This window comes from Dinoponera quadriceps, unplaced genomic scaffold (genome assembly GCF_001313825.1).
Source record: "Dinoponera quadriceps isolate SergipeBrazil2010 unplaced genomic scaffold, ASM131382v1 scaffold1750, whole genome shotgun sequence".
NCBI classification, from domain to species: domain Eukaryota; kingdom Metazoa; phylum Arthropoda; class Insecta; order Hymenoptera; family Formicidae; genus Dinoponera; species Dinoponera quadriceps.
In genome coordinates, this window is record NW_014556445.1 from 1,402,523 (window position 1) to 1,413,667 (window position 11,145).

Below are 11,145 nucleotides of genomic sequence, written 5' to 3' on the forward strand. Positions count from 1 at the left end.
AAAATGAAACATATGTGTGGAATTCTTTCATGGTACCATATAAAGAATGTTACACATAATATGTTACCAGCAATTTTCTCGAGAACTACAAGAGATAGCGACAAAATCTTTTTATTTTGTTTATATAAATTCAATGAGGCTTTTATATCGATAATTATAAAATACACCTTTAATGATATATACATATGCATACATATATATAAGATGAAATGAGATATTAAATTATAGAAATATCCGTCCCTCTATTATATATTTCGAAAAAGTATCTAAAAAAAAAATTCGTGATGACAATTAAAAAAAAAAAATTCGTGACAATAAAAAAAAATTCGCACGTTCTTTCCAATATCCTCACCAATGTATTTAATTTTTTAACTCTGTCATCGCTATACTCGGTATAAAAATCTTAAAAGCAATAACTGCCATCAAAATATAGAAATAGAGTCTAGCATGTAAGTCTATTTGTTCGCGATAACCTCGAATATTTTTTTCTTTCCTTTTTTTTGTACATGGCACTCAATCAAACCTTGTGATAAAAAGTGAAGGTACGTACTATATAATAATAAAAATTGTTGGAAAACTATCTCGAACGGTATAACGAATTACTGTAACCGGTACCAGATATAAGGCTGACAATAGATATAACCATTAGTAGTAAATATAAGACAAATAACTTAAGATCTTTTTATAATTATTTCTTTTATGGCCCTAACAATTACCATTTATGTTAATTCTGTACATTTCGTACACTAATGCATTTAACTTGTATAGATAACAATTAACATATTAATAACTCGGTAGAGAATTAAAGTAACCTTATACAAAGNTTAACATATTAATAACTCGGTAGAGAATTAAAGTAACCTTATACAAAGTTTATAATGTCGCATGATTAGTATACAATAGGAGGGAATATCTAAGATACGTCTTGCTCGTGTTCAATATTAATAATATTGGGTTACGAAAGAATGATGACATTTTTTTTTTTTTTTTAATTAGGTGTCTTATATATCACATATCGTAGCGCGACATACATACATGTGTTGCTGATTTAGAGCCGATCAATAATAAAGGGAATTCGTGATGAAAGCTATAAAATGCAAAATTATGTATGAAACTTCTTTTTTTAAAAGGCCTTGCTGTTAAAAAATTCAACATATGTTGTCACATGTTTGTCACTGAGCAGCAAAATACTATTATGGGATATATTCATCTCTGATTATGCATATCAGATTAAACTACACACTTAAAACTTATGCATATATCATATCTTTAAATCCATTGTATGATGTAACTATAAGAGCATCTAAAGAGAGAGTGTGCTTCAAAATTTTATTCAGTCATCCTTATGTGTATGATTTCGATAAGAAAATAGTTCTTAATGAATTGGAAAGTTTAGATGACTCATTAATGAACACACATACCGGCATTTCGCCGCACACCGTTCGGAATTTTATGTACAAACATTTAAAAAGGATTCTAACATGATTCGAACCGCTGAAAGATATTAAAGTGTCATAGTGTTGCCAATATAAGATAAATATGACGCGTTTTTCAAAAAGAAAGAAGAAAAAGCAGAAACGTATCATACTATTAATGAATCTGGTTATTGCACTATACATATGTATGCTTAATAGTCTCTTTCCTAATGACGTAGAAATATTACTATATAATAATAAAATTTAATATCAGTTAGCTGTATGTACATATGTATATGCTCGTATCAAATATGTCTAAAGATTCTAAAGGTTTCGATACTGTGAGAAAGGTTATATATCGAATATATTATAAATGATACTACCGATATCCTATCAGAATTCACTCTCGCGATGAAAGTAAGTTTGTGATCATAAACTTTGTAACCTATTGTGTTGGCATACTTGACATGTTTGCATGTTAAAGACTTGCGTTCTAAAAATCATGCATACTTCTTTCAAGGAATCACTGTCTTTTTAGCAGATGGTCCAAGCAAAAACACCTTGTTGACAAAGATTACCGGAGCACTAATTCTTTGTTAGAAACTTCTACACATAGTTTTAACTCCGGGATGTTCCTCGTGCACCGGATTCAAATCGACAAAACCTAACTTGCCGTAGAACTCGTGGGATTCCTTATCCGTTAAGGACATTGTCGTGTGTACTCCAAAGGAGCCTGCAACATATGACATTGTTATTATTTACACCACATTCGAGTATAAAAACACAAATCACGATTATAAAAATTGTATCTTACGTGACTGAATACTCTGAGAAAAATTAACATGTCACACTTAATCACTTAACTCACCGTTTGCTCTTAGAGCCGCGAGGACACAGGTTATTAAACGTTTACAAATTGATTGATCTGTGACACTCGGTAGCACAGCGCAAATCAGCTTCGACGGATGTTGCCTGCACAAATGTTCCGGCACGTCCGGAATAAACGAATGGAAATACTGTATGGCATCCTGCAATTTGCGTTTGAAGGTCGTCAATGCGGAGATAACCATACGAGATGCATATTCGTGTGAAATTGTGAACAACAGAGAAAGAGGGAGATTCAGGTTCTCATGACGTGAAATGATATTTCTCTCTTGATATTTTTACAGAATAATCACGAATAATCACCTACCTGTACGTTCTGCGGCAGCTCGCTGACGTTATTATCTAGCGGGTACTTCATTCGTAATTCAGGGATCCAGGAAACTGCAATCTTCTGATTATACGACTTCACATTTAGCGTACCTACTGCGTAACCCACTATACCGTTTTCATCCTCAACAACCATGCACAACTCCGGACTCAGCGTTAAGAAACCTCCGACGAGTCTGTGTAACAAATAAATGTACTTAATTAGGACGATTTGTCTAAGAAAGTTTTCATAAATCGGTATATCATATGTACAATTATTCAACAATTATTTAACAAATAATATACATGCAACAAATATGTTTACCTGTCAGCCACAGCTGATGAAGATGTGCAATTATTAATCTGATTGCACACCGTGTAAACGGCTTCTTCGTCGCTCGATATATACGGGCGAATTGTATATATTTTGCTACTGGGTACTTCTGGTGCTTTATAAACGAACAAGTCGTTGCCACTGTCCACTGGAATCAATCGCTGAAATCATACAAAAGTTGATCGAAGACATTCTTCAATGTGTCTTATTGTAACAATGTGCTGAGTATGAAACGAGATAAGTGAGTGATATGCACCTGTAAATCAGCTGTAAGTCCACCACGGAAAACCCACGGTTCTTGTTCTCCACTCATAAACGTTTCTTTCCAACCATTCGAGAACCCTGTGCCAAGGACCATTTTTAATAAATCACGAAACGCTTGATTCACGCGCGCGTTATCCATATATGTTTTGATTTCAATTGGCCTCCACTGCTCTGGGCATCAATTTTGCTTAAATCTTTTTAACATGCAAAGATACAATGCGATTGGAGATGTTTCTTTCTCTCTCGTTTATGTCGAGAAATGCCTTTTCGCTTCATGTAATAAGAGCACGAGAGAAAGAACGATCTATCCGAGCAGACAACTAAGGTGCACCAATTTCACGGATTAGAAACGAAGAATGGTCAAGGTAAATTTTCATGGAGATATATATTTGGCAATGTACATGATATAAAGTCTTAGAGATCATGTAATATCAAATTTTAAGAAATTCTGACTTTAATTATCCAAATATTTGGTCTTATGCGAAATAAATGAACAATGTTAAATAGGAAAAAAGGAGTAAATATCATATATGCTGCACCAAAGTTCGCGCAATGCTAAGCTCTTGAAGTACTGGATCGGGGAATAGGAGAGAAGTGGAATATATAGTCCAGTTTGCCAATATGCGCCTGAAATAAAATTTTTATCACGCCTGAAAAGAATATAGTTTCTGAAACTAAGTAAAATAAATTAGTGCAGGCAAGTTGGCAAAAGGAGGGTATTGTTGATCATTTAGAATAAAAAGAGGGTAAATACTTCGAACTGTTACATAAGAGTACATCGTTCTTAGTCCTTAGCACATATAATCGTACAGAGAAAAATCAAAGAGGTCGAAAAAGCAGTTCTTTCTTATCCTTTTCTTTTTATCACAAATGATCAAAAGTCTGCAGATGGGAAATGTTCAAGAGCTTATATAATCTCCTATTTGTTACACACTGTGCCAATTTTACGTTATTCTTCGATGGACATATTTCACGGAGAAATTAACGTGTTAGATTAATTCGATCTATGTTTCCGAATATAAATATACAAAATACCGCTGGTTTTACAATCGATTAAATATCACGTAGTTATATCGATATGAACTATTTGTTATATAAACGTGAAAAATTAACAAAATGGAATATTGATGGTGGAGTTGCCGCTGGGAGCTATCACAATACATATAATATATTGCAAAAGAAAATTGTACGGCATGTCACGTAAAATTTTACTATTTATACGCGTATAAAACAGCGAAATCGAAAATATAAGCAAAATTTTGATGGTATATATGGGAAATACGTCCATCATGTAGGAGAACGTAAAAATAAATGTGCTTTGTACACATTGATTTTTCTTTTTTTCTTTTCTGAGCTATTGCAACGCTGCTTCTACGCGCGCGTCTCTCGTTTGCGTTAAACGAGACAACTTTCTTTCACAAAGTCCCAAACAAAGATTCAGAAATGCATCAACTATCACTGCAATGTTTGAAACTTTGTTATTTCGCGCGCTTGCTGCTGGTTTTACTCAAGGACTGTTGAATCGCATACATGTGTAGCTGCCCTGGGTAAAGGTCGTCATCGTCGACGGGAATCTGCCAAACGCTATCAACAAGACAAAAAAACACAGAAATACGAGTTAGTTAATGAGTCAGAGCTATATTGATCCTGATACTTTACATATTCTGGCAGGAGGATGCTCATTACGAATCTAGTTTCATGCAAATTTTGATTGTAACAATTAACTTAGTGTAACGGAAGATGTTTTGAGAAAAATCGTGAGTTCTCGTAAAGTGAATCGATCTTTGACTTATAGAGATTCAATATATTACAATAGTGCTAAAACCCATGTACGAAACATACTCCTGCTCCGTGTTATCTGTAAAGAAAGTCGATTGATATGTTAATAGCTGGTATAAGTTACTTTAAATCCGGTATATGTTCACCTCCGTAAAGATGCTGTTGGATACTATCTCATAAAATTATCGTAACTCCTTCGCCATGGTATGGGAAAGCCACATCAATTCACTTTACATATCCAATCGGATGTATATCGTTACAGATTTAAGAGCGCAACGTTCTGAGAATACAGATGCAAAATATTCGGGAACGTGAGATACGCTAGTTGTGTAGAAACGTAAATTCTGTTGAAAATAAAATAATAGAAAAGTGTTGTGGCTTGCCTATATATAATAACTGTAAAAATAAACCAGCGGCCGTTAGTTAGAATCTTTTATTGCACGAAAGTACAAAAACGTTAAAGTCAAGAAATAATTCTAATTCGGACGAACATAAATACTGTGTACAGTGGATTTCGCGCAATCAATTTCCTTTTATGCTTTTCTCTTCAAATCATTCGGCGGAGATTAAGCACATCGGTTTTCGTGCGATTCTGACTTACGGCTAAGTTTTCCCTACGCGCGCAATGCGATGCATCTATTTCTAATGCGCAGAAATAAATGCATGTTATGAGATCATGTATATGCAGATTGTGGCACGTCGCATTTCCGAATATTACTGATAGGCGTTACTACTTGAAAGCATGATTTACAAGAACTACATTATACAATATTGTAAATACGGTAAATTAATAGAAAAAACTCACTGACAACATTTCATCAATATTCTCAGTTTTTTAGATCATTTTTTTTTCTTTTATACCGAAGAAGCATAACACATGTATAAAAATGTGTAAAATGTCAGATGTCTCTTAAAACACATACTACGTATCATTGTTTAGGTAAAAAGAGGATGCGTGTACATTTTTTTTTACTTCTACGATACAATGTAGAATACGTTATAAGAGAAACAAAAGATTGCGTGAAGTCATTTGCCAAACAATCAGTAATTTACGGATCTTAGAGAGTAGATATGTATACAAAGATTTCGCTGCACATTACGTCGATTTACAAGGAAATATAACGCACTCATTTATCGTGCTACTTTTGGTAACACAGCAGCATCATATATGGGTAGTATATAAATTAACAATCGTTTTGTAAATGTTGAGTACCTGTGAAACTCCCAATGACATAATGTAACATTCAGATCTTAACGTGAAATCATCGTGTAAGATTAATATTTTGTGAACATTTAGTCCTATTATGGCAACAGACATAAACAATATAATATTGTGAACATTCCAGACTTCACAGATCAAATCATAAGAAAAAATAAAAAAACTTTCCTTGTAAAAAGATAAAGTTATACAACAAAAAGTAAGATAACATTCACTTACCAATACTCAAGACACTTTTGTTCTGAAATATAAGTATAGGTAAATAAATTATAATATCTTTGTGAGAAGTCGACAACAGCACTTGTCTGTGGTACAATGGATATAATTTTAAATTGGCTGGTGTGTAATATCGAGAAGAGTAACTTTTCTAAGACGAGAGCAAAATTGCTTGTATGTATGGTTGTTATTGCAGTGCAACTATTGTTGCAATGTAACAAATTTGGAATTATGCAGATAATACAACCGACTTGAGAATATATATTTTTGTATGTACCAGCTTACTAGCATTTCAACTTGACTTTCTTTAATATATAATAAAAATAACAGCAAAACTATGTATATATTAATTCTTATCCTCGATTCATATGTATATATATTACTGATATCTGACAAGATTCAATATATATTGTATATATAATGTCAAATTCACTGGAAATTTAATAACATTGTAAAGATTAATCGCGACAATTTAAATTTGTACATACATGCATAGGGCAGCATGAGTGATATAAAATAATATAATATACATTACTATATCACTATACTTTAGAGAAACAGGGAGAAACAACTGATATCAATTCATTAAGCATCTTTAGTGCGTAAATCGTTAAATATAATCGTATTCGCTGATTCTTTTTTGTAGAAAACGAAATATCTTTTCTCAAATAACTATTCACTGCAATGTATATTTTCTAGTATTGTCAATATATCAGGTAATATCTCATATATGAATCAAATGCAACTTACCCAGCCATTTCACGTAACTATTTAAGAGCGACACAACTCCTCTCATATCCCATACGTACGAGTACAAATCGTACAATAACTCGCGGTTATTACAGTACGTGAGCCTTTGAAACAATCTATTTACCGCATTACACATGTCGTTTAATTTAGCTGCACGTAGGTGCCACTCTTCGATCTATAATTCATTTCATCACATATGTGAAAAGGGACGGTAGATTCGCACAAATATCTGGATCTCATCCATTTGAAACGTATGTAACTCACGTCCGACTCAGACGCAGACTCCTCCTCTTTAGATTTTTTCATAACGACGTAAGCGTTACTCTTCAACCAATTGAATTCTTGCAACAGCTGGACTCCTTGACCGCCATGTTCGAACGGCAAATAGAACAGATCGCAGAGCAACGACAGATCCTCGTGCGTAAGCTGTTTTTCGACGTCTACGGACTCTTGGGGCACCGGGTCCGCGTTATCCGAACTCTCGTGATTCTCACTGTCGTTCTCTATTATCATCTGCGTGCCGTTCACTGTGGGAGAAGTGCTGTCCACTTCCACCTGCATACTCCCGGACGCTTCGCTACACGTCTGACGGATAGAAATCACACGATTATACATGCATAACGAAGTCTTTGGGAATCAGTAAAAAGACTTACAGAAGTATTATCTACCATAGCGTCGTCTTCCGTCGGGATTTTCGCTATGTGCGCCGGCGAATTGTTCGGAGTGGTGTTGCAGTCCATAGGCTCCATTGAGGAGAGGGTCGTCGACGCCGGCTCGCCGCTCATATTGGTTGATAATGTAGTCAACACAGGCTCGCTGATTACCTTTATGTCCGACACCAAGGAATTCATCACCGGACCGGATGAAGGCTGGGCGAAACTGTCGCTGCTCGTCACGGTTGAGCAAACTTCGGCTAACGCTTGAAGATGATTGGAATTCGCCACAGGCGTAGGCGCTGCAGGGACCGTCGTCGTTGTCGTGGACGTCAGGCTCATGCACGTATTGACAGAAGGAATTATTGGAATAGGTATCGTCGATGCGACGCATGGCTGCGGTTTGGCTATTACTCCCCAGGCCGCCTTCTTCTTGTTGAACTCCAGCAGCCACTCGCTTATCGCGTTTTTCAGAGCGTGTCGTGGATGATACATGTTCGGCGATAACGTCGACGGAACGTCCTCACCGAGTACGCCATCCTCCGTTTCAGTCTCTAGTTTAATGTCCGCTGATACAGTGTCGTCTGCGACATAAAATAATTTATATCAGTCCCTTTTTGTGTACTTTTAGTACACTGATACTTAATTCTCGTATTATTTTATATTAATTCTTAATTTTGGAGTAAGGGAAGATGCATCTCGTGTAAAGAGTGTTAGAGGAAACTTATAAAGCAATGTGAAAGTCGTACTTAAACTTAGGTCTCTCTTCCCGTCGACATTGCACCTGCTCCATTGCGCCAATGTATGAATTGCTATGAAGTTCGCTCCATATTCGCAATTAGGATTAGTCAAGACTCCTCTAAGTTTAGGTATGAGATCGGGAGAGCGACCGGAGTATGGTCCGAGAAACACTCTCTTTTGATCGTAATCATTAGCATGTAAATTATCCCAGATAACGGGTGGCCTTCGGAGCACTTCTGTGATCTCCTCAATAGACTCCACAGTTAAAAGTCTGGATATGACTTTAGGTCCGGTCCACATAATGTCAATTTCCTGAGCTAATTTGCTGCCGAGTGTGTTGAGATATTCCGAGGACGCGACATTCGGCATTGCGCGCGTAGCGCAATATTGCGTGGGGCATAGAAGAAAACGAGGCTGACCCAGATGTTGAAAAATATCGTTTGTGACAGAGACCTATAAGTGATTAAAAGGACAATGTAAAATGTAACACTTTGGAATTGCCTTGAAAGTGTAACACTTTGTTGTGTTATGAAGTGACAAATATATAGGATATCCCTAAATATCTTCTTTGTTTTTAATTATATGAGAAATGTTAAAAAAAATGACCGTAAACAATTTTTTTCCGTCCTCCTTTGAAATCACTCAAATTGTGAACATTTCTCATATCATGAAAAACAAAGGAGATATTTAGGTTGTTCTTATGCTAGGATACCCTGTATACATTAATACCATTATATCTGCTGGAATAAATTTACCATATAAATATTGTGTGTTATATACATACTTGAGCATGTGCAAACGATTGAAATACTTCTTTATCAGCTTCGCTCATTTCTGGCTCTATGTCGTCGAATAATAATGCAAACGCTGTACAACCAAACTGGCTGACTTGTTCCAGCTTTCTTTTCAAAGCTGTGACTTCCTTTGAACTAGAATATGTAATATCCAATCCAGGAGATAACGCATAATAAAACGTTATTCCATATTCCCTGGCAGCAGTGATCAAGCCAGTCAGATGCTCAGCTTCCTCTACCGTATACAGATCTCTCCAATAAGCTCGATGTTTGTAATCGTCTTTTGGAGCATACAAGTAGGAATCCATTCCCCATTTCTTTAATCTGATAATATTCACAGCTCAATTAATATTGCGGAAAGAAGTATTGAGAAAAACAAAAGAAAACTAAGGAACAGAAAAAAGGTAATAAATGGTGAGAATATCCAATCTTCCCGAATGTTAGTACCTTATTAATTCCTTATCAATATTCATTCCCGAAAGAACTTACTTTTGAAAGAGATCCTTCCGTTGCTCCGTGGTCCATGGACGACCGTAAAAGCCTGCAAACGAAAAAATATGTTACATGTCGTGGGAATGAAAGGGGGGAAAAGAAGCAGCGAAAGAAGAGGTTGCATCGCCCAATCGTCTCTGGACCCGACCGTCCAGCGATCATTGACGCAAGAAGCGCGACAGTGAGCTGGTCATTTCTACGTACCTTCCACCACACCGCAGATAAAATTGCCGTTTTTCGTATTTAAATTCGCAGCCCCGTTCGTTTCCGCCATTGCGGATCGCGAGAGGCACGTTTGTTTGGGATCGTGGGATACAAAAAAAAAATGGGTCGAAACGTGCGTTCGTGAGAAATACAGCAGAGGAGAGTCCACGAGTTCGCCGTGCGACCGCGGCGAAACGTCAAGGCCGATGTGAGCGCAGCAACTGGCACACGCTGCTACGTGTACGGCGTGTGACACACAAATCCCACCGACATCACACGCCGAGATTCTGTAGAAAAGCGGAGACGCGGCACACAGAAACGAGAACTCGTCGCGCACTCAACCTCATGTATGCTTTCGCGTCTGACGTTAGCATATATATATAGACATAGTATAAGAAAGAATAATTCCCGCATTACATATTATTTTTCTACTGTATCATGTTGGTTTTGACACAACGCAAAGTATGCAGAATATCAAACAATTTTCGTCTTTTGCTATACTGACGACGAAAGGTACTCTTTGGAGATAACAGTCATGTTACTCAAGAAAAATAAATGTACGTCTGATCCGTCGTTGAGTAGCACTACTCGCGCTAAAAGAGACGTTGGTGGCGACTCGTAGCGAAGATTTTGGAACTAATAAAAGTCACTTAGCCAAGACTCAAACCAACTCAGCTGGGACAAGCTTTTATCTTTCACAGTAAGATCATTTGTGAATCTCCAGTCACACAGGTAGATTTGTATTTCTATCTTTACTATTGTTGTTTCGTCAGATTACCAATATTTGTGGCATACGAATATTCAAACATAACTTATATATTATTTTATTTATTTATATAAATGATATAAATAATGAATAACAAATCTTCTAACCCCTCTCTCTCTCTCTCTCCCTCTCTTTAGCTTATATATTATCTCATGTTTCTCATCAACACCAGGTATTTTGTCGACATTTCGAATTATTTAAAAATGCATTCAATTTATTTCTGCAATAAACAATTTTTATATAAATTCCAATGATATATCATTTTCCTCTTTAAAATAGCACGTTAAATTGATACTTGAAATTATCAAAGTCATTGTTCTCTTTTTT

At 36.0% G+C, this 11,145-nt stretch overlaps 1 protein-coding gene across 4 annotated transcripts; it reads right to left on the reverse strand.

Moving 5' to 3' along the window:
• Positions 1 to 258: 258 nt before the first annotated feature.
• On the reverse strand, positions 259 to 10,608 carry LOC106747473 (protein O-GlcNAcase). 4 transcript variants are annotated; one of them, XR_001374658.1, is made up of 14 exons: positions 10,053 to 10,608; positions 9,846 to 9,897; positions 9,347 to 9,680; positions 8,571 to 9,015; positions 7,837 to 8,405; positions 7,433 to 7,753; positions 7,169 to 7,343; positions 4,735 to 4,788; positions 3,197 to 3,282; positions 2,932 to 3,101; positions 2,608 to 2,803; positions 2,284 to 2,443; positions 862 to 2,148; positions 259 to 812 (listed from the first exon to the last, which is right to left on the reverse strand). XR_001374658.1 is itself a non-coding variant. In XM_014625032.1 (13 exons), the coding sequence occupies exons 1-13, from the start codon at positions 10,120 to 10,122 to the stop codon at positions 2,012 to 2,014; spliced, it is 2,784 nt and encodes a 927-aa protein (XP_014480518.1). In that variant the 5' UTR covers positions 10,123 to 10,608; the 3' UTR covers positions 831 to 2,011. The 4 variants fall into 4 exon arrangements, 1 of the variants encoding a protein (XP_014480518.1); XR_001374657.1 differs by having other exon boundaries at positions 7,822 to 8,405; XR_001374659.1 differs by lacking the exon at positions 4,735 to 4,788 and having other exon boundaries at positions 7,822 to 8,405.
• Between the last annotated feature and the right edge of the window lie 537 nt (positions 10,609 to 11,145).

Excerpts from the sequence above, each read along its gene's own strand:
- LOC106747473 (XM_014625032.1), bottom strand. The coding sequence starts at position 10,122 with ATGGCGGAAACGAACGGGGCTGCGAATTTAAATACGAAAAACGGCAAT. Across the intron at positions 3,102-3,196 it reads GACTTACAGCTGATTTACAG|CGATTGATTCCAGTGGACAG; the intron begins GTGCATATCACT and ends GTATGATTTCAG. Across the intron at positions 2,149-2,283 it reads CGCGGCTCTAAGAGCAAACG|GCTCCTTTGGAGTACACACG; the intron begins GTGAGTTAAGTG and ends CATATGTTGCAG.